The sequence below is a fragment of the Mchenga conophoros genome, linkage group LG3 (assembly GCF_057382185.1).
Source record: "Mchenga conophoros isolate Kocher_MC1m ecotype Shallow Benthic linkage group LG3, M_conophoros_male_GT1.1, whole genome shotgun sequence".
NCBI lineage: Eukaryota > Metazoa > Chordata > Actinopteri > Cichliformes > Cichlidae > Mchenga > Mchenga conophoros.
In genome coordinates, this window is record NC_140528.1 from 40,147,413 (window position 1) to 40,172,127 (window position 24,715).

A 24,715-nucleotide genomic window follows, 5' to 3' on the forward strand; every position below is an offset into this window, starting at 1 on the left:
ACACTTCATCAGATCATCCATTATTTAATAACATTCAGTTGAACATGAGCAGGTTCTTTTTTTAAATAAATATCAGTGCTTTAATTAACTATTAATAAAAACCAGCTTCACTTAAATATGCCCATATGGAAAAGATATATATAAATCTTATAAAGTTTGTATCTGTCTTGTGTGAAACTTGTATGAAAAGCATACAAGTGAAAACAGATATAAATATATATATAAGATCCCTTGAAAAATTATATAATGAAACTTGTATGTTTTGGATACTTCCTAAAACAATATATGAAAGTAATGAGAAAGTGGCCAGTTTCATGAGCAAATCATATAAGCCTTATATGATTAACTATATGAAGAAGGCCACATCTGATGCAAGACTTTTTTAAGTTTTTATTATGTCTTTTCCATATGGACAGAGAGGATCCTCTGAGTCGTCCTAATGCAGCGCTGTCTGTAGAGATCCTGCATGGCTGGCAGTTCAGTCCCAGTGATGCGCTGTGCTGATCTCACCACCCTCTGCAGAGCTGTGCGGTCCAAAGCATTACAGCTGCTGTGCCAGGTGGTGATGCAGCCAGTCATACTTTCAATGGTGGATCGATAGAAGTTTGTAAGTATTCTGGGGTTCATGCCGAATCTTCTCAGGCACCGCAGGAAAAAGAGCTGCTGTCTTGCTGCTTTTGTGATCACACCAACATGGTGTGACCAGCTCAGATCCTCGTGGATGTTGATGCCCAGGAATTCACTATATGAAGTAAGCTAAAGCTGATGCAAGTCTCTTATAAGTAGGGATGGGTATCGTTTAGGTTTTATCCGATACCGGTGCCAAACCGGTACTTTTGAAACGGTGCCGGTGCTTAAACGGTGCTGAAACCGGTGCTTAAAGAATGGAGAACACAATTTTGTGTCCAAAAACCTCTCATGTTCAGCTGTTTTTTGTAAAAAGATAACAATGTTAGCCTTTTCTGCAGCTATGGGGCATATATGGTATCACTCTTGGCTGGAAGCAGTGCTTAAACAATGGAAAAAACACAAACTTTGTCCAAAAACCTCTCATGTTTAACTGTTTTCCACTTTTTCTTTGGTCATTTTAGCCTTTTTGGCCAGGGTGAAGGGAGCATCTGCCATCAAACAAGAAGACATGTAGCTATGATGATGTTTGCTAGTTCACCTTACATGCATTAATGTAATAACGTGGTTAGCCTACTCAACGTAAATTACACACGAACAACATTAAGCTACTCACGCAGAGAAGAACGGCTGCTGCTGCATCATCATCCGTCATCATTTCTGCTACACTGGCAGGGCTAGGGGCCAGGACTCTCCTCTTCGGGTTTTTGGGGAATGTTGCTAACTCCGGGTCCGATAACAGGCAACCCACCCGCAGTAGATGTGCTCGGTGTGAGGTCTCGCGGCAAGCTATCAAATACGGCGCATTTCTCGGCTTTTAAAAAAAACGCTATGCGTCGCCAGGTGTTTCATCGGATTCGAGGTGTTACCTCCTTTGACAGTATCACAGTATCAGCTTAAAGCACTTGTTGCAGGCTGCTGAGTTTGCATATTTTGCTGTGAACTACAGCCAGAGTTTGACCGCTTCGACTTGGTCATTTTTAATCTGTAAAAAAAAAAGATGACAAAGGATGAACTGAAGCTCCGCCATCACGTGATGTCACATGCTGCTGTTTCTGATGTCACTTAAAAAAAATAAAAAATAAATAATAATAATAATCTGTAGCTCTGCTCTAAAAGAACGTACGTACCTGGACCCGCCTACTATCCTCGGAAACGTAAAATGATTTGCTAGAATCTAAAGTGTATCACAGCTCAGGAACAAAAAGCACCGAAATAAAGCACTGAAATGTGCGCTGCTTTTCGGTCTGGTTACTACCGTTTATGTCATCATGGCACCGGACACCGGTACCCATCCCTACTTATAAGTTTTTCCCATTTCTTTTCCATATGGCTCAGTCAAATCCTGAATTTGGGGTTGCTTTGTAACTCAAAGCAATCATTTAAAGAATTCATCATTCAATAATTGTTTCCAATGAACGAGCTTCTGTATATCACACTTACACATACAGCATTAGCAAGTATTTTCATCATATAAAAACACAAGCTACTCGTCCATCAGAGCTTCATCTTTCAGGCCTCTGCTGTCCTTCCTGTAAGCATCACTTTTTTCTTGCTTTGCTTTTTAAACATCATTTAAATTGCTGCTGCACTGACACACTGCTCTAAACGAACTACCCAAAAACACAAGTTGTTGACTTCAATAGATTTGCAAACATTAGCTACAAATGAGTGAGAGCAAGGTTAGGAAGTACAGGTAATATATTTCTCAGGATGCCCCCCACTGTTAAAAAAAAAAAAAAAAAAAACTAAGCAGGAAGCTAATTTTAATTAGTTTAGTGTAAATTGAAAAATATTTTCTGTTGAAATTTCATTAGGAAAATATATATTTATATAAACAATAGAAAAGGTTAAGTTTAGGTTTACAAGGGAAAAGCATGAGCTAACCCATGACCATGACAATGACACAAGGGAACTCTCACATCTTACAAAGTACACACACATCATGTCACGTGAAATGGAATCAAACCCTGCAGGTTGTCATTCATTAAACAAGAAAAAAATCTGCTCCGCTGTAACACTGTTAATGTTCTACCACTAGATGGCACCAGACAATATAACCACTAACTTTGTAATCCAAGTTAACATAGTGAAATTGCTTTGTTTCTCTTCCAAGTGTAGTGCTATATTATTATTATTATTATTATTATTATTATTACTATTTAATATGTCAGCTGCTGCGGGCCGGTTTCAGTGACAACATCAAGGCAAAGTTCTCCATCTGTAATAAAGTTTTTCTGTGAAGTTTACAGCAACTGGAAAATTTCTGCTGCTGTGGTTTCATGCTTGATTTTTTGTGTGTGCTTGTTTTAATATTTTGTTTGTTTTATATATATAGTCGTTCTTTTGTTGTTTTTAGTGTTATGTTTATGGTTTTCTGCTGTGAAATAAAGCATGCGTCAGTTAGCCACAACCGTAAGAAGTCAAATTTTCCATCTGACATCACAGAAAGAGAACAAGTTTATTAATCCTGCAGAGAAACTAAAGTATTTCTATGCAAACATAAACAAGGTGCTTAACTCATATGGTTCATATACAACATAAAAAAAGACATTTAACACTCCAGAAGTAGGATCTGAGTTATGACTCATATTCGTTTAAATAAGTGAAAAAATACATAAAACATAAAAATATGTACAACATGTGGATGTTCTCTGATTTGAAGTTCTGAATGGACCAGTTAGAAACCAGCAGCTGGACGTCAGTGGTTGGACTGGTGGACTACTTCAGTGAAGAGTAGACGACGTCTGGCTCTGGTTTAAAGTCTGAACACAAACACACACAGTTCAAACAACAGGAAACATGATTACAAGATTTGTAGTTCAATCAATCCACCTCTCTGCATCACACGGTTCAGATGTTACTGAGAACACCTCAGTGCTTCTGTGCCGCCCACACTTGTTTGTGCTTGTTGAACTTCATAAAACTCAAACGAGGAACCCACAAAACTGAAAAACTTGCATCAGCTGCATTCAGGGAAATTAAAATTCGAATATTTCCTGTTTCCAACTTCTCACAGAAGATTTCTCAGACAGACCAACACGTAAAAACACAAACCTTGACTTATCAATCCTCACCACTAGACATGATTCTCGTAAGTAGGAGCATTCCCACATTTTCCACTAGATATTTCTTCTCTTGGTCAATATTTAGCTATTTGTCTTGTCTGACAACCTCCTCTGTCACAGCATCGTTTATTTCACGTCACTGCTGCAAGATGTAGCTACAAGCAGTGAGGCTTCAGACAGTAAAGGTGAACAGTGATGCACAGTTGTGTTGTAGCTGTGAAGCGAGTGTGGGTGTGTAAAATTTGACCCAGTTTGACCCATGTGTAGTGGAAAAAATAAGCAGCGTAGGAAGACAGGAAGTTACTGGGCTGAAACACATTGTAATTGAATTTGAGTTTGGTTATAATTTGTGTTACGCTTCCTCTCTGTAGGACAGGATAATAGATACGCTTCACATTTAACATAAAACTTATCTGGTTATTTCCTGAGTAGCTGTGCTTGATTCACACTTATAAAAAATCTTTATTTATCTTATACTGAACTCTCTTCAGCCTCTGTCTTCATTCTCTATTTTATTTGACCTTTAATGAAACATTCAGCTGATTGGCTGTCCTTTACGTGGGTGTGGCTCTTCTGCCTGAGATGGGCATATTAAGGATATCTTTATTTATCTCTATGACAGCATATCGATCTAACAAGTGAGGTAGAATAAGTGAATACTGGGGTGAGTTAGAGACAGGTGATCTGCTGTGGTAACCCTTTAATGGAGAAGAAGAAAAAGAAAAATGATGGACTGTGATTCTACAGCAGTCAGAAGGCACCTTCAGTTCTCACTTCTGAGTACACAACACCTGTCTCAGCCTCTGCAGAAATAAACACACAAATTACTACACTACACTAACAGCACTGATATACTACTGAAATAAATCGGTGGCAGTTTTTTATTTATTTTTGATTATGCAGACATTAACGTATAGCATTTGCACTTAGCAGCAGGTTTTCACAGTTTTCTCCACTTTTTTTCTTTTCTGCTGAGAACAGGAACTGATTGCATAAGACTTGTTTGTATGATGATATTGCACAACCACAGTCATGGCCTTTCAGTGCAGTCTGACACATTTCACCACAGAGCACCAAGAAAACACGCTCTCACAAAATGAACACTGCCATTGGCTAAACCAGATCTGTCTGTGGTGGTTTCTTCAGCTACAGTTTAGAATCAACAACAGGAAGTAGCTGCTGCGGTTAAACATGCAGGACTTGTTTCACTGCATTAAAGGATAATTGTTGTATTTAGTGTGAACATTCACACTGCTAACAGCTTTTGCATATCAAAACCAGACACATTTTGGCTGCTAATGGATTTATTACCCAGTTATTGCATTGCCAAATGCCCAAACACACCAGATCAAATTTGGCCCAAACAAAACCACCAATACCAAAACTCCTCATTTTCATTTATTTACTTTAGGTGGAGTTGGAGCTACCACACCGTCAAATATGCCTGCAAGAGTCAACTCTGTCCCCTGGTCTCAATTTTGGATTGAGATGGGTTGTGTGTTTTAATGAATGTTTTATTAGCTTTGTTTTTTTACCTTTAACTGATCAAAGGAACTGAAAAATCAATAATCGGTACGACCAAAGTTATTCTCCATTCTCCATTTCGTTGTGTTGTTCTATTCAGGTATGCTTTTACTGCATCCGCAGTGTGAAATGAAGCTGTTGCCAATTGGATGCTTTCCAGATGGTATTGCATGGTGGATCAAAATCCACTTACTTTTCTGTGTTCATAATTCTTTTGGCGGTCACAGTGCTGATGTCAAGTCTACATAAATGGAGAGAACGGCATGGGGAAGCGGACCCAGTGCAATTAACCATTTTGATCTTTAAGAATGAGCACACCAGATCGGTCAGGATTAAACATGACTGCCTCTGGTACTGTTGGCTACAGAATGCAGGGGAAAATGTGTTATTGTTACCCAAAGACAAAGGAAGAGGAACGGGTGAGAGGTAGTGAACGTGGGTGAGTTTGAATACTTGTGCACTACATTGTCAGCTTACAGGCTTATTTTATCTTCTGTATTGTCAGTTTTAACTCCTTCAATATCCACATTTTGTCGACTTTGAAGTAGATCTAAGATTGATGGACTCTGATGCTTAATGAATAAACTGATATATTATTAGAATGTTATCAAACAGTTTATCGGGGGGAAAGTGTGATTTTTAGCTTTTAACCAGCTGTTAGTTTTGTTTAGTCAGCTCTTGACTCTCTCCAGAGACAGGAAGGTAAAAAGACTAATCTGATGACAATAATTAATGGAAAGAATATCAGGACCAATTAAGAATTTTTATGCATGCTTCTGACTTCTGTTCAGTACATGAGATGTGAGGTGAGGAGGAAGAAGAAAACATTTCATTAGCATCCTTGACATTTCTTTGCTAAAGAAACAATGCTAAATTGTCTGCTGTCTGTTCTAATGTTAGCATTTAGCTTAAAGCAAAGGACCAGTTGTTGGTTGTAGAAGTGAACTATGATGGAGACAAGACGCAGCTGTACCTCTCATCTTTGAATTGTTTTGCTTCTCTTTGATGATGATTTCTGCATAGCTGGTGTCCTCAGATGTCACTGATGAGTACGCTGCAGCTGAATCTCTCACTGCACAATAAAAGACACACAGGACCATCAGCTAATAGGAGAGCTGCTCCCACAGATGTTTTTGCTACTATAGAAAACCTTCAGAGAATACATAACATTTCAGTTATAGATAATAAGAGGTGTATTCCAAATTTAAATGGGTTTTAAAATGTTGCCGCCCATCACAAAAAACTGTGGAGTCTGTTAAAAAACAATCTGTAAACAATATTAAGTAAGTTCATCTAATATGAGGAATTAATTCCTATTTTAAATAAACAGCCCTGTGTTGAAACAGCTGCAGCTGAAGTGTTTTCTTTCTATCAGAAACAGGATGCTGGACGACTGCAGAGCTGTTAGCTTCAGCTAACCACAGACTACAAACACAATGAACACAAAGTAACACATAATAATAAAGTTTTAAGACAAAAACTCATATTTTATGAGATTATTCTTTTCTAGCCTTAAATTGTTGACAAAGAAACAAATCAAATAAAACAACATGTTTGTAAAAGTGTGAATTAATTTAAGTAAAATGTGAAATGCTCGGACATGCAGAGGGGGGATAGTAAATATACTGGACAAAGGATTTTAAAGATGGTGCTGCCTTGCAGGAGTGTTGGTGTGACAGGAGAGGATGTGACAGACGATAGCAGAGTGATTCCAGATCCAGAGTTTTTCCCTGTCAGTCAAATGTTTATCTCAGCTGTCAAAGCTGGGTGAGAAGCATCCAAGTTTATTTCGTCTGGAGGTTTTTGCCACGTTTTTGCCACTGTAATCTGTTGTTTGCACTATTGAAGCTTTCTTTTCTTTTTTTCTTTCTTCTTTCTGCCTGGCAGTTTTTGCAATTACAATCCATGGTGATGTTTTGAAAATTACAATTCAGACGCAGAACTGTTAATTTTATATATGTAAGATGTAACAACTTGAAGATAGTAACTTTTGCATGCAATGTAAGCACAAAACAACGTTAATCATAATACATGTGTAAAGAAACCAACACATTTAAAAAATGTAAAGTCTGAGTCTCACCTTCAGGTTTCCTGTTAACACATCGTCTCACCAGCAGAACCAGTAACACCAGTAGAACCAAAACACAGACTGATCCAGCACATGACAACACAGAGAGAACAGGAGGAGAGAGTGATGTAGGTGGAGGTGTGGTGGTGTGTTCCCCTAAAATAAAGCAAACACAGTCACTAAGTTGTCGTCACATTGTGAGTGTTGAAAGCTGCAGAAACACAGACAGGTGAGTGTGTCACCTGTGACAGTGATCCAGCTGGATGGAGACTCTCCATGACCGCTGATGTCACACTTGTAGAGGCCTTCATCAGACCTGGAAACATGCTGGATGGTCATGTGACCTGTAGTCTCATCCCCAATAAAGACACCATCTTTGAAAAAAGCAGCTGGGAGGTTGGAGGGAGTGGTCTTTGTTTTACAGAGCAGAGTGACGTCATCTCCCTCCATCACAGGGAGGACAGGACTCTGCAGGATCACTGATCCACCTCAACACAGAGACAAACTACAGCATTTCATCCATTTACACACAGCTTCATCAACACTAACTCCACACACTCAGCTTACCAGTGACTGTCAGGTTAACCATGTTACTGATGGGACCCTCTCTGGACTCACACCAGTAAACTCCACTGTCCAGTAGGAAAACAGTGGTGTTACAGGAAGAACCAGCACCTTCTCCCCACCCATCTCCAAACTGAGTCGTCTGTGGTTTGCTTGTGTTTCTCCTCAGAGTCCATCCAGCACAGCTGTCGTCCTCCTCACAGCTCAGAGACACAAAGTCTCTTTTAAAGAACTGAGAGCTGCTGGGACTCACAGTCAGACGAGCTGTGAGGGTTACAATGAAAAACTGATGATCTGTTAGACTTTACATTGTGAAACATGAACCCAATCAGGTCATATCAGTGAGCATTTCTCAGGTTTAAACTGTGACAGAAGAAGGTTACTGACCTTGGTTTGTTGTGCAGCTCAGCAGTGAGATCAGAACTAAAGAGAAATGACACTCAGGTTGATTAGAGGTGAACATAAAGAACAACTCCACACAAACAGCTGACAAACTGAGGAAGAGCCCTCTTTCCAATAACTAAACCCTTTTAACTGAAAAAAAAGAAACTTAGAAACTTAAAAATAGATACAAACTACGTCAACCATCACCCATTACTGCCACTGATGTAACTAAACCACATACCACAACATGTCCAGGTTCAGTTTCATTTCAAGGAAATTTAACCACATTTACTCAGGGCCTTCTTGATGTGCTGTTCTTCTGCTTCTCTGGCCGTTTTGTCAGTGGGGATGGTGTTCGCTCTGTGTTATAGCATCCTGATGACACCCAGTTTGTGCTCCAGTGCATGATGAGAGTCAAACCTTAAGTACTGATCCATATATGTAGGTTTAATGATCAAAGAATTGAACTCATGCATCAAGACGACCCCTCGGATGGGGGCAGGCGTTAGCAATAGTGATCTGACTCATCTGGTGGCATGGTAGGAACCCCACATTGGTGGAGAAGGAGACACTAAGGGGCCGACCTGAAGGGTCCACTGCCTGATGATTTGTCGACAGCTCAAGCCCCAGAGGTTCAGATTCAGGCAGCTTAGGATACTATGCTCAGGAGCAAGAAGACAGGGCTGCTCAGCAGACAGTGTTGAGGAGTAACAGAATACGAACCAGGCTACGAGTCCGACACAGAACCCGACGTATTAGCCAGAGGTCCCTTTACTACGGTTTAGAGCTGCGGACCTGTTTTATACACATGCGGCGATCACAAGATCACTGCAAAAAGTGCAGCCGTACCTAATGTCAGTCTTACTGTTACTCATTTTATATTAATGTTTAAAAATCTATTTGGTATAAGTATGGCAAGTAGCCTTCAGCAATAGTAATAAATCACACAGCAATAGTACATTCATGTAGTTGTAAAAAGCATGATAATATATTAAGTAATCCAAAATATTCAGGATACGTTACTCTGATTGACTTACATAACATTGAGTAACATAACGGAATATGTTACAGAATACATTTTGGGGCATGTATTCTGTAATCTGTAGTGGAATACATTTTAAAGTAACCTTCCCAACACTGTCAGCAGAGCATGCAGGTTTGCTGTGTCCAAATTCAGGTGCAGCATGCTTTGACGGCCGCATTTGTAGGCAATTACATCACAGCGATGTGACCAAGGCTATCCAAATTCGAAGACTGCTCCAAATGTGGGGACAAATGCGTCCTTCTTTTCCCTAGATTTGACTGATGGGTGGGGTGTATCCTTTGTGGCCCAACCTATCCCAGAATTCATAGTGCAGCCCAGCCAATTCTAATTTCCAAGCTCGTGTCAGCTGATGTTAAGCAAAACCCAAATCATGACAAACAAATCCAGAAACTGGTCTCTGTCTTGTATATCCGCTCATTTTCAATTTGACACCAGCAATATTTTTTTTAATAAAGTTTGGATAACAAAGGTGAATAAAACTGAATAAAACATACCTAAAGATAAAAGACAGCTGCTAGCATATGTCATCCATCCATCCATCCATGCATGCATTAGGTTTCTTAACCAGTGTTTCCTCGACTCCTGAGCAAAGATAAAGAGTCAGTTCAGACCTGCAGTTGGTCCTCGTGGTGTTTGAAGTTGAATTCAGCCTGATTTGTTTTTCATGTCTTCTCCTCCATCATCAGTTATCAGGAGAGCAGACAGTCAAAGTACAAGAATTCAAACAAACACAGAGATTCTACTTACAGAGCAGACACAGCACAGATGTTTCCTTCATCGTCCTTCTCACTCATTTGAGCTTTTTTTCATTTCTCTCACTGACACCAAGTAAAGCCCGCCCTCTTCCTCTGAGCACCAGCTTTCTATTGGTTCAAACACAGAGGTGGGTAATTCACTTGTTCAATTGTTCAATCAAACCAGGGACGCTGCTGTTATGGAGCTGAACTGGAACCATTCAGACACTGAGGCCCTCTGAACACATTTTAATTACAGCTGTGCAGAGACACACTGATGACTGACTGGAACACTATGATTCACATTTTACATTCACACCATCCTCACACATGGTTTATATTTGGCCACTAGAGGGAGATGTTGGACTTTAAACACTAACATGGATACAAGAAGATCAACAACGATGTTGTCATAGTTTGATTAAAAGACATTAACATAATAAATATGTCTGTATCTATTGAAAATAAATTTTTTTATCGTAAATGGTCTGTATTTGTACAGCACTTTACATGTTCAGTCATCCACCCATTCACACACTGGTGATGGCAAGCCGCCCTGGGGTGCACTGACAGAGGCGAGGCTGCTGGACACTGGTGCCACCGGGCCCTCTGACCACCACCAGTTGGTGAAGTATCTTGCCCAAGGACACAACGACCGGGTCTGTCCGAGCCGGGGCTTGAACCAGCAACCTTCCGATTACAAGATGAACTGCCAACTCTTGAGCCATGATCGCACCTCAGTGTCACTGTGGATAAAGATTCTCTTCATTTACACATATTTTTGAGATGGTAATTAAATAAGTTGTGGAGAGTGTGAGTGTTACAGAACTTTTTGGATTTTCAAATTTATGTGTTCTTCTGAAATTCAGGAAATCCTGTTTTGTGCTCCTCCCTGCTCCCATTTCTAAGGTCATAACATGGAAACTATGTGTTGGCAAATGTTTAGGCAGGTGTTGTTTGTGGTTTGTTGATGTGATTTCAAAACGTAGTGCACTTTTCACCAGAGAATAATTACACCATGTGTGACGAAACATACAGTCAACAGAAAGATCTCTGACTTTCAGTCACTTGTGATGGAAATGGTTATATTTAGACATGTGCTTCATGCATCTGCTGCAATGACATATGAACAAAGTGCTCAGCAGTGCGCTGGATGCTAGAGGCGTTTTTAAACATAAAGTGATTCCAGGAGGAAATTCCATCCATCCTTTTTCTTCCACTTATTATTGTAGATGGCAAATGCAATACATTTATGGAACTATTCAACTTCTAAAATACTCTCGGTCAATCATATCACATCTTTAAAAGTTACTTGCAGCTCTCTTGATATTACTTTAGCAAATCACAATCTATTTTAAGCCAGTGCTGGTCTAGTTGAAGAAGATGGTGTGAGTTTAAAACATAAGCTTGAATATCAATGTGTGTGAGTGCTGTCCATGGTGCTGATCAACAGCTGGACTATCACAAGCTGAATGGACTCAGGCCCAGACTCTCTTGAGTAATACAGTGGGTTTATTTACAAGTTTGTGGTGCAACAATAGCCCAACACAGTAGTGATAAACCCCATTTCCTGCTCTACTTTGCCATTAAGTAATTTGGAGAGTGATTTATTATTTGCAGAGCTAAAATTCAATGTATTCAGAAAAAGTCTTTGTATCACAAGACAGAATCATGACCTGAAACTACAATGGAGCTCTGATAATCTACATATAGTTATAGACATGCGGTATTTATTTGGTGGAAGCCCCTTACTGCCTTCATAACTTTGTTAGACACCCCTGCTGCCACTCTGGGAACCATTATTTTGGTAAAAAGCAGTTAAACACAAATGACCTCGGGAGTCAATTGAAAGATATCACACTGTCAAAGTATTGTCATGTGAAAAGCAGCTGCTTTGCTTGGAGCTGGAATGTAAATGTGTCTTTCTCTCTATCAATATCATAGATAATTGTGATATTTGGCTCGAACTCTATTGAATTGCTCAGTGTTACCAGTAGAGGGCAGCAGACTTTATATGTGACTCATTTCCTTTTGAACCACACGAGGAAAATAAGTGAGAGCAAAGATTTATTATTCACACGCAGAAATTAAGTAGTAGCTGAGGGAACAAGAACAAGGTGCTTGAGTCACACTTAAATATAAACAGTGAAGCTCTGGCCATGAAACACATTAACATATTTATATTCTTTGTCACTGCAGCAAAATACACATTTAAATTTTCAACTAAAAATATATCCTCATATGGTTTTTGAAGTTTTGAATCATTTTAGTTTATATCAGCGAAAAATTAACATGTGGATGTCTTCTGGTCTCAGGTGCTGGGGGCCAGTTAGAGACCAGCAGCTGGACGGTTGGACTTCACTGAAGAGTAGATGGTCTCTGGCTCTGGTTTAAAGTCTGAACACAAACACACACATTTCAAACAACAGGAAACATCATTATAAACTTCATAGTTCTTGGTGACTTTGTTGAAAGATTTAGTCACATTTCTAAATGTCCTGTGATAAACTGGTGTAGCCGACCTCTCACCATTAACAGCTCCAGCTTCCATGTGAAACAGTGAAGCAGTAACAGTGAGCAGTGGTGCAGCACCTGTGTGAAGCGAGGTGCTTCACAGCCGTGTCAGAGTGAGCAACTAACATTTTAAGCAAGTGTGAGGGTGAAAGTGGGCTCACATGTGGGTTTATTTAGTGTGACCTTTGTATGACATATTAAAAATAGTAGCTTTTAAGTCTTAAGTCGCATAGATATCATGACACATTTAATTTACTTAACCTTGTAGCCTGTACACTGGTGTAAAATAAGTCTCTTTAGGACATGGCTGTCTGAGTTAATGAACAACTGGTGAAAATATAACTTTGATTTATGTGTTATTAATTAATACATTTAATGATTTTAAAGGACTTTTTATTTGTCTGTATATATTATTTAACAGGCTGATTTTCTATACATTTTAGTGATGATTTAAATTTCAGAAAAAGTTCAGTCGTTGTGTTAAAGAGTTGTCTGGGTCAGCTCTTTAGACCTGTTTTAATTTAACTGCCAAGCAAGTGTGCCTAATATTAATGTTGGTGTTTGGCCTCTGCAAACATTAGAACAGTTTTTGGTATGTACTTTTCATAGAACCAAAACTGGGGTATCAAGCTTTAGACACAGCATAGACCAGTTAGACCACAGCTAAAAAGACTGTGTGAAGATTGACCTATGTATGTAACGTTTGTAAATAGCTGTAGCTTTTCATGGTCTTTCTTTTTCCATTTCTCAATGCTTTTGCTGAGAAACAAGAAATGACGAGCTGATGATGACCAACCAGAGAGCTGGCACCTTTTTCAGTGCAGGCTGAGACTTGACCACAGCGCAAGTTCTCAAAATATAAACAGTGTCATTGCCCACACCAGAACAGAGAAGTGTCATCAGCTTCAAACTAAACTACAGGAAGTAGCTGCTGTGGTGTTAGAACTCTTTTTATGCCCTTCATATTAACAACACTTTCACCCTGATAACAAACTGTGTGCACTGAAGCCACAGAGCAGTATAACTGAATTTAATTGAATTCATATTTTTATATAGCGGCCGCTCACAAAAACATGAATACACTGATGCAGACCTCTGGATGAGTCAGTGTTATTTGTTAAGGTCCAGCGTGGCCCAAAGAAAATTGCAGATGTTTCATATTTGTACTCCCTCCAAGAGGAAGCGCAAACACTGGGATCTCATTAAAGTAGACAGTCGAGTCTGATGATGCTTGCTTGGAGTAAAAGGGGAGGGGCAACGGTTATTGTGGTGATGATAAATGGTAAATGATTCTTATATAGAGCTTTTCTACACCGAGCACTCAAAGCACTTTACACAACTTGCCTCATTCACCCATTCACACAAACACTTTTTCCCTATGATGTTTCTATTTGTGTGCTTCTATCTAACATTCATGCACATTCATACTCCAGTGGATGCATCGGAGAGCAACTTAGGGTTATTATCTTGCCCAAAGTTATTTGGCAGCCAGACTGGGGATCCAGTCCTTCCACCCAACCTTCTGATTAGTGGGCGACCTCCTCTACCATCCCAGTCTTAAAGTGTGGTCAGTCTTATCAATGAGATCTCTGAAGTTGTTTGGTCAAAATATTTGTGGAATTTGTTTTATATTAAATGATCATATTAAAACAATGAGTTTATGAAGGCAAGTCTTTAACCTATAATCATATTATTGAATCTATATTTGAGGATTTTTGAGGGGTTTTATCAAGGAAAATGGTTTCACAGTTTTGAATATGCAAGTTGTTTATGCACACTTTGTTGTTCAGGGAAACTCAGTGATGAGGATCAACGGTCAAAAGACGTAAATCCCTGCCTGTACATGTTATAGATTGAGTCTAATGTATATCAAAGTTTGTATGACTAAACTTCAGGTCTGCATTTTACACAGATGACCATCAAATCCTGATCAGAGGCCATGTGATTGGTGGTCATTTTAGCTACAGCTTTAGAATTTTTACTCTCTCTACTTGGGGCTTTGTATCTAACGTAGCCATTAGCATGTGACCTTAAATCAAGGTCAAGGTCAAGCTTGTTTATATAGCACATTTCCAAAAGCTCATGCTGCACAAAGTGCTTTGCAAACTAAAATGCAACGAAAAAAGTAAAATGTACAACAATTTTGCAATTAAATATAAAAAAGAAGACAATAAAACAATAAGACAATAGAAAGAACTAAAACAACAATGTGTGGGTTACCTCGTGCTGAAATCCAACAAATGTGCAGATCTAATATTTAGAGGCAGACTATTACAGAGTGTGGGACCTGCCACACAGAAGGCTCTGTTTAGACCATGGAATAGATAACATAAGTTTGGAACTGGACCGCACGGTTCTCTCTGGAGCATAAATAAATAGGAGCTCGAATAGGGAGGAGGGGCCTCAGCCTTTTAGATCAAAATCAAGGTGGGCCTGCAACTGTATATAGATCACTTTCTCCAGAACTCTTGAAAGAAAATGGGAGCGTTCCATCCATCTACATTTTTACATGCTCCACAGTGTCCTCAAATAACTTTATTTTTAATAAGCCATAAAATGTCTGTGCACAGAATCAAAAGCTCAAACTTTTCTGAAGTATGATATAAAGCATTTCATAAAAAAACAACAACAACATCTGTACAACCATTAAAGAATCTTGTAACAAAAACACCCAGAATTACCTCGAGTTCGATTGGTTGATATTTGAATGTCACCATACGTGATGTCATCTTCTACAGGTTCATCTTGATCTGGTGAAATGATCCAAATTCAACAGCAACATGTTTTACTTAAAAACTCTAAAGTTAGGATTTTAATTTAAAAAAATGATATACAAAGAATGTTGAGTTACTTCCATGGGGATCAAACATCAATGCAAAACCATCAAATCATTATTGATGTAAAGACTATAACATGTAGATTAACATGAACTTCAAATCTAAAATCAAAAAGTCTGAGTCAGTCTCACCTTCAGGTATCCTGTGAACACATCGTCTCACCAGCAGAACCAGTAACACCAGTAGAACCACAACACAGGAGGATCCAACACATGACAACAGAGAGAGAAGAGGAAGAGAGAGTGGTCGAGGAAGAGTGATGGAGGTGAAAGCTGGATGAGAGGTGGATGTAGGTGGAGCTGTGGATGTAGGTGGAGGTGTGGATGTAGGTGGAGGTGTGGTGGTGTGTTCGTCTAAAATAAAGCAAACACAGTCATTAAGTTGTCGTCACATTGTGAATGTTGAAAGCTGCAGAAACACTGACAGGTGAGTGTGTCACCTGTGACAGTGATCCAGCTGGATGGAGACTCTCCATGACCGCTGATGTCACACTTGTAGAGGCCTTCATCAGACCTGGAAACATGCTGGATGGTCATGTGACCTGTAGGCTGCTTCCTGATGAGGGAGCCATCTTTATAGAAAGCAGCTGGGAGGTTGGAGGGAGTGGTCTTTGTTTTACAGAGCAGAGTGACGTCATCTCCCTCCATCACAGGGAGGACAGGACTCTGCAGGATCACTGATCCACCTCAACACAGAGACAAACTACAGCATTTCATCCATTTACACACAGCTTCATCAACACTAACTCCACACACTCAGCTTACCAGTGACTGTCAGGTTAACCATGTTACTGATGGGACCCTCTCTGGACTCACACCAGTAAACTCCACTGTCTCGTTCAACGATGTAACTGATGTCACAGGAAGAGTTAAATGATGTTCCCCACCCATCTCCACACTGAGTGATGTTTCCTTTGCTTGTGTTTCTCCTCAGAGTCCATCCAGCAGAGCTGTCGTCCTCCTCACAGCTCAGAGACACAAAGTCTCCTTCAAAGAACTGAGAGCTGCTGGGACTCACAGTCAGACGAGCTGTGAGGGTTAAAATGAAAAATATTTGATTTGTTATATGAAATATTTTTGTTAAAACTTTTATAATTCTGTGATTAATGCTTAATTGAATCAGTTTTATATTTGAGATCAGGCTGCAGACCTTCTGTATTTATTGTCTGTGCTTGCTTCTGTTCATTGTCACGTCATTAACTTCCATAGCCTCAGACCTGCTGTGTGTTTTAGTTCTAGTTCAGTTTCTAGCCCTCCTAGTTTTGTTCTGTTTTTGACTTATGCCTGCAATAATGCAGTGGACCTCGAGTTTAAGTTCTGCCTCTACGAGTCTGCATATTGGGTCCTTTTCCTGCCTGCATACAGACATGACAGTCGTGAGCTTCTCCAAGATCTTTCCATTTTATGTTCAATAAGCACCGTCTACGTGCTCATGGCCCTCCCCATCGCTTCAATCATAGCGGCTAGCCTTGTGGAGTTTTGAACAGCCATAAGAGCTTTCTTTAATATCAGTAAGCCAGGGCCGAGCCAGCTCCGATCAGCAAGAACCCTGTTATCACGGTTCAGAACAAGTATAGATCTTCTATGTCCTAAATTGACAGTCCCACCAGGCACACGCCAGTGCTGCCACCCATCCATCGTATATCCGGCAGAAAACATCCCACCAGGACAACTGGGCTCTCCAAAACGCAGGCTTGTCGTCCATAAAAAGGTGTCAATCGCGTTCAGAGACCAGTTGATATAATCCATATTTTTTAGGGTTTAGAGAACAAGAGAGAGACTCTCTGAGGGTTAGAGTAGACAAGACAAGACAAGGACATGAGTAGCGCAAACAAGGAAGATAAGATGAGCGGGAGGGAGAAAAGATGCGACTGAATCTGTCAAGAGCCAAGAGCCTAGAGTTTCATGTGTGGCAGAAGAAGGTTACTGACCTTGGGTTGTTGTGCAGCTCAGCAGTGAGATCAGAACTAAAGAGAAATGACACTCAGGTTGATTTGAGGTGAACATAATGTAGCCAATCTATCATATATTATACTGATGTAGACCGGGGCCCTGGGTTCTTTTCTCTTAATACAGTATGTATTTAAACTCAAGATGGTGTAACTTAAATTACCCCCAGAAAATCAAAATTCCTTAGGGTCAATAATGAGACCGACATATGAACTACTTATAGCTCCTGGGCTGAGTGCCCCGGGCACAACCCATATATTGTGCAGCTGTTCCTGACATCTTCTGTTCTGAGTTCTGGTTACTTGACTTTATAGAAATACTACACACCATGAACACAATGAATACACAGTATTTAAACTTGAATGTGTCTGTTAACTGATATTACAATATAAATATTATTATATGTATTGTACAGTGTAGCAGCAAATTTAAATGCAACTTTAAATTTAACTTTATAACTTTATAACATTTATAAAGATAACCTCCCACTTCAATGATAGCAAGGACGCAAGAAGTCTATGGCAAGGCATCCAGGCTATTACAGACTACAAGCCTGCAGCGCGTAGCTGTGAGAGCGACACCACTCTGCTCAACAACCTGAACAGCTTCTTTGCACGATTTGAAGCACAGAACAACACACGCCCACAGAAAACACCACCACCTCCACACGACCAGCCTCTGTGCCTGTCTGCTGCCAGCGTGAAGAGGACACTCATCACCATCAACGCCCGGAAAGCAGCGGGTCCAGATAACATCCCTGGTAGAGTGCTGAAAGACTGCGCAGAGGAGCTGAAGAATGTCTTCACAGACATCTTTAACACCTCCCTGAGGCAAGCCACTGTCCCATCATGCTTCAAGACTGCCACCATCATACCTGTGCCAAAGAAACCATCCCCAGCCTGTTTCAATGACTACCGCCCCGTGGCACTGACACCCATTATTATGAAGTGCTTTGAACGACTAGTCATGTCACACATCAAATCCACCCTACCTCCCACCCTGGACCCACACCAGTTCGCATACAGAGCAAAACGATCCACAGAGGATGCAATCTGCTCTGCCCTCCACCCAGCCCTAACTCATCTGGACAAGAAAGACTCATATGTGAGAATGCTGTTCATAGACTTTAGCTCAGCATTCAACACCATAATACCACAACAACTCATCTGTAAACTGGACAGACTGGGCCTCAGCACCTCCCTCTGCAACTGGCTGCTGGATTTCCTCAGCCAGAGGCCTCAAGCGGTGCGTGTGGGCAACAAGGTCTCAAACAGCATCACCCTGAGTACGGGGGCTCCACAAGGCTGTGTGCTCAGTCCTCTGCTCTTCACCCTGCTGACACATGACTGCACACCAACCTACAGCTCCAACCACCTTGTGAAGTTTGCGGACGACACAACGCTGGTGGGGCTCATCACCAAGGGCGATGAGACCCACTACAGGAAAGAGGTTGAGCTCCTGACCACGTGATGCAGAGACAACAACCTCCTGCTAAATGTCAGTAAGACCAAGGAGATTATTGTCAACTTCCAGAGAGGCCACACCTGTCACCCCCCACTGACCATCGACGGCGCTGCGGTGGAGAGGGTGAGCAGCACCAAGTTCCTGGGGGTGCACATCAGTGAGGACCTCTCTTGGACCACCAACACAGCATCACTGGCCAAGAAAGCACAACAGCGCCTCTACTTCCTGCGCAAACTCAAGCGGGCAAGTGCTCCACCACCCATCCTGACTACATTCTACAGAGGAACTATTGAAAGTATCCTCTCCAGCTGCATCACTGTGTGGGGCGGTAGCTGCACTGACTATAACAGGAAAGCTCTACAACGCATTGTGAGAACAGCTGAGAGGATAGTTGGTGTACCACTCCCCTCCCTGCAAGACATTTACACCACTCGCCTCACCCGCAAAGCCATCACAATTGTCAACGATGCAACCCACCCCGCGCACTGTCTGTTCAGCCTCCTGCCCTCTGGAAAGAGATACAGAAGTCTCCGCTCCCGCACTACCAGGCTCACCAACAGCTTCATCCACCAGGCTGTGAGACTGCTGAACTCTCTTCCCTCCTGGCTCCCAGCCAGCAGAATCACCAGATTGGCAGAAGTATAGGAAGACAGATTGGACTCTACCCCCCCCACCCCCACCCCCCACCCACACACACTCTCCAACAAGAAACACTCTCTGAACCAAGAACTGGAAAACATTCCTGACTGGAAACAACTACCTCTGCATTGCAATTGCACACACCTGCTTCTATATATTTTTAGTATTTCTTTTAGCACTATTTATATTATTATATTACTATTTATTACCTTATTGTTAGGGCTGTTTTTGTTGTGCATCTGCACCTTATTGTTGTCAATGTCTACGCATGGGACAGTATGAAACGTAATTTCAATTCCTTTGTATGGCAAGTACAGTTGAAGAAATTGACAAATAAAGTATTCTATTCTATTCTATTCTATTCTATTCTATAACATTTATAGAGTTGGTTATGTGCCCCTTTGGTAGTTACGTGTTTTGATATTTACATGTTATGTTTACATATGCATGTTCAAAGCAGTAATAAGTATGTGTTATATCTACCTAGTTGTTTTCCCTGCATTGATCCGAGTATAGCTTCTGAGAGGCCAGTCAAGTATTCATGAGGGTGGTAAACAGGAAGTGTTGGGTTGTTGTTGCTGTGTGCTGAGAGCAATGAGGCTTCTAAAAAAGTTATCCGTCTCCATCTTGCTGTTTCTAATCATTCAGAGTGATTCCAAACCACATAGCAAACCCTCACGTTACAGGTAATATACAAAATTAAAGTCCACTTCTCTCTTGTTGATCAACTGAAATGTTCCCACTTATTTTAAGATGAAAAAACAATATAACAGAAAAGGAGCTGGAGATCATTATGACCCAAAACCTTATGGTTGCTTCGCTCCATCTGGAGTAAACAAAATAAAACGGGGTGGTACTTTGGAAAGTCTGGTGTCAGGTTGAGGGGACTCCAGTAACCTGGCCTCAACTCCGAAGCAGAGCAGAAAGTCTCAGGAACAACTGCAGAATACATGGGTAGTACCCGAACCATTCAGGCCAAGAAATGTCCTGAGAGAGCAACTATCTTGAAGCTAGTTTACTAGCTGTACTAGCTGTTCAAAGTCTGCTCGCTCTGCCAAATAGCCACTCACTTTCTCAACAAGCAGCAAACTTCAGTGCAGCAGCGTTCAGGTCGACATTCGCTGCTTTGCAGTGTCTAATAGTTCAGCTACAGGAGTCCACTCTCTTTTGCGTAACCTCCTCTGATTGTCTCCCTTTGACTGCTCTGACACAAAAACTTCTAAACTTGTGTCTAGTTCACTTCTACTGGGACAAAACTGCAAGTAACATGTTTATTTTTAGCACCTTTATTTTTTTCAACAAAATAAATAATAAAATTAAATAAATACACTCTTATATGCTTGATATTTTAACCATGAACTTAAAATGTCATCACACAACAAAGCATGTTATTAACTCTCTTTCATTTTGTAGGATTAATGTGTTATGAACTGAATATTTGCAGTTTCCCATTTTCTGTGAGTTTTCTTTTGTTTGTTTGTTTTTTGGCTACAATAAAGAACAACTCCACACAAACAGCTGACAGACCCACAAACTCGTCTGTGTATTATAGATTTATGGGCTCGTTTTTTATTTAATGTCAGTAACATGTTTCAATAAGGTTTGGACAACAAAAGATTGAAAAAAGTAAATTCCATAAAGTCATGTGTCCACTGTGCAGCTGTGTTGATATAATGAGTGAATGATTTGAGCTTTTCACTGCCTGCTGTGTTTCCTCGACTCCTGAGCAAAGATAAAGAGTCAGTTCAGACCTGCAGTTGGTCCTCGTGGTGTTTGAACTTGAATTCAGCCTGATTTGTTTTTCATGTCTTCTCCTCCATCATCAGTTATCAGGAGAGCAGACAGTCAAAGTACAAGAATTCAAACAAACACAGAGATTCTACTTACAGAGCAGACACAGCACAGATGTTTCCTTCATCGTCCTTCTCACTCATTTGAGCTTTTTTTTTCATTTCTGTCTCTGACACCAAGTAAAGCCCGCCCTCTTGCTCTGAGCACCAGCTTTCTATTGGCGCAAGCACAGAGGTGGTCAGTGTGTGTGGACGTCCCCCTCAGAGGCAGATATGAGCACAGGAATCAAACCAGGGACGCTGCTGTTATGGAGCTGAACTGGAACCATTCAGACACTGAGGCCCTCTGAACACATTTTAATTACAGCTGTGCAGAGACACACTGATGACTGACTGGAACACTATGACTCACATTTTACATGAACACCATCCTCACACATGTTCATATGTGGCCACTAGAGGGAGATGTTGGACTTTAAATGCAAACTAACCAGTCATGTTAGATGGTCACTGTGTTGATATGTAGATGTTAATGTAATGATAAGGTTTACCAGCAGGGGGCACTGTATTTAAGAAAGCTCATGAATTCCTCCAGGGGAGCACATAAAAGAAGACTGGTCTGTGGTGTGACATAAGAATGGTGTTAATAAAATGTTTGGGGCAGTAGCTTGCAAAGCATAAGTGGATGCTGTGTTATTTTGAACAAACGCTACGAAGGCAACACATGGTACCAGGAGTAAATGTGAAAGAGTGGAACCGTTCAAAGTTCTGTTTGAGACGGAAGGTTTGAAGCCACCGGAAGGACTGAAACTGGTGGGGAAAGTGAACAGCAACTGGCGGTGTTTTAAGCAGCAGTTTGAGCTGTATATGGCAGCCATGGGACTGGACTCCAAACCAGATGCCAGGAAAATTGCATTGCTGCTCACGGTACCTGGTCCTCAAGCCATTGAAGTCTTCAACACGTTTGAGTTAGAGGAACTTGGTGACACATTCACATTTTACATTAACACCATCCTCACACATGGTTTATATATGTGGCCACTAGAGGGAGATGTTGGACTTTACATACTAACATGGACACAAGCAGATCATCAGTGATGCTGTCATAGTTGGATTAAAAGACATTAAGATAATAACTTTTTATTAAGTATAAACATATTGTATTGAATGAAAAAGTTGTGTTTGATGTCACTGTTGATAAAGATTCCCTTCATTTAAATATGTGTGTATAAGATGGCATATACAATCCAATCATCCATCCATCCATTGTTCAGGGTCGTGGGGGGTGGAGCCTATCCCAACTGTCTTAGGACGAGAGGCAGGGTACACCCTGGACAGGTCTCCAGTCTGTTCCAGGGCTCAAATACAATCTATGTACAGAAACATTTAAGTTGTAAAATACTCTTTGCTAATCATATTACATATTTAAAAGTTACTTGCTTTATGTTACTTTGGCAACTCACAATCTATTTTAAGCCAGTGCTGGTCCAGTTGAAGAAGATGGTGTGAGTTTAAAACATAAGCTTGAATATCAATGTGTGTGAGTGCTGTCCATGGTGCTGATCAACAGCTGGAATATCACAAGCTGAATGGACTCAGGCCCAGACTCTCTATGTTTTTTTTTTTCATTAAAACATATTTACTTAACACTTCTAAGTGTGCTATATACTGAACTTTTGGACTAGCACTATGATATCACTCTAGTATCAATCTAAGATCAATAGCAGCGTTGGCATCAATCATTTCTGCTGTAACTCACTGAGGTGCAACAGGAGCGTCTCTGAGCTGGTTCAGGAGATGAGTCTGTCCAGTCTGAGTCACATGTTCATCAGTTTGTAGTTCATCTCTAAACACTTCAGCTCTTTATGTTAAAGCTCTGAGTGTGACACTGCAAATGTTTCCCAGGTGGAGTAACAATAAATGAACACTCAGTAAGGTTAACAAAATAAAATAAATTTATATTAATTATTACCAAAGACTTTTCAAGATGTTCTGTTTTTATTTGACCACTTTAAATAATAAATTTTTAAAAAGCCATGTCAGCAGCTGCCGGCTGGTTTCAGTGTCACTTACTGTAAAACATCAAAGTAAAATCTCTCTGTCTGAGATGAAGCTTTGCTGCATTATTTAAAGCCGTTGAATAGTTTCTGCTGCTGTGGTTTAATGCTTGTTTTCTTTTCTGCAATGAAAAGATATGTGGGTCGGTTAGCCACGACCAAGTCAGATTTTCCATCAGACGTCTCGGTGAAACCCACAGAACCACACGAGGAAAATAAGTGAGAGCAAAGGTTTATTATTCACGCAGAGAAATTAAATAGTTGCTGAGGGAACAAGAACAAGGTGCTTGAATCATACTTAAAATATAAAAAGTGAAGCTACTGTGTCCATGAAACACATTAACATATTTATATTGTTTTTCACTGCAGCAAAATACATTTAAAACTTACTTAGATAAAATCCTCATATGGTATTTGAATTTTTGAATCATTTTAATCTTAATCTGTGGAAAATCAATATATGGATGTGCTCTGGTCTCAGGTGCTGGGGGGACCAGTTAGAGACCAGCAGGAGGACAGCAGTGGTTGGACTGGTGGACTACTTCAGTAAAGAGTAGATGGCGTCTGGCTCTGGTTTAAAGTCTGAACACAAACAACAACAGGAAAAATGATTACAAGCTTTCTAGTTCTTGGTGACTTTGTTGAAAGATTTAGTCACATTTCTAAATGTCCTGTGATAAACTGGTGTAGCCGACCTCTCACCCTGAACAGCTTCAGCTCCCATGTGAAACAGTGAAGCAGTAACAGTGAGCAGTGGTGAAGCATCTGAGTGAAGCGAGGTGCTTCACAGCCGTGTCAGAGTGAGCAACTAACTGGTCCACAACATTTTGAGCCACTGTGAGGGTGAAAGTGGGCTCACATGTGAGATTATTTAGTGTGACGTTTACGTGATATATTTAAAATACTAGATTTAAGTCTTAAGTCACGTTGATATTTGATTTGATTAACATTGTAGCCTGTACACTGGTCTGAAATCGGTCTCTTTAGGACATGACTAACAGAGTTAATGAACTGGTGAAAATATAACTTTGATTTATGTAATACTAATTAGAAAGGCTTTTTAATTTTTTGTGTATATTATTAAACAGGATTTATTTTCTATATTTTAATATCAGTGAAATTTCAGGAAATGTTTAGTTCCTGAGTTGTCTGGGTCAATCTTTAAAAGTGTGCCTAATATTAAAGTTAGTATTTGACATTAGAACGTTTTGGCATCTACTTTACATCAAACCCAAAACCCCACCTAGTTTGATCAAAACTGGGGTATCAAGCTTTAGACACAGTACAGAGCAGTTAGAGCGCAGCTAAAAAGACTGTGTGAAGATTAACACATGTATCTAACTTTTGTAAATAGCTGAAGCTTTTCATGGTCTTTGCATTTCTCAACACTTCTGCTGAGAAACAACAGCTACCCTAACTAGTTGAAGGTGCACAACCACAGATCTGACACC

At 40.4% G+C, this 24,715-nt stretch overlaps 1 protein-coding gene across 1 annotated transcript; it reads right to left on the reverse strand.

The window, feature by feature from the left end:
* Positions 1-2,817: 2,817 nt before the first annotated feature.
* Positions 2,818-21,358, reverse strand: LOC146578619 (Fc receptor-like protein 1). The gene is made up of 7 exons (XM_085268950.1): positions 21,305-21,358; positions 17,296-17,331; positions 16,130-16,393; positions 15,805-16,050; positions 15,497-15,718; positions 6,193-6,291; positions 2,818-3,392 (listed from the first exon to the last, which is right to left on the reverse strand). Exons 1-7 carry the CDS (start codon positions 21,333-21,335, stop codon positions 3,349-3,351), a joined length of 942 nt encoding a protein of 313 aa, XP_085125076.1. The 5' UTR covers positions 21,336-21,358; the 3' UTR covers positions 2,818-3,348.
* Between the last annotated feature and the right edge of the window lie 3,357 nt (positions 21,359-24,715).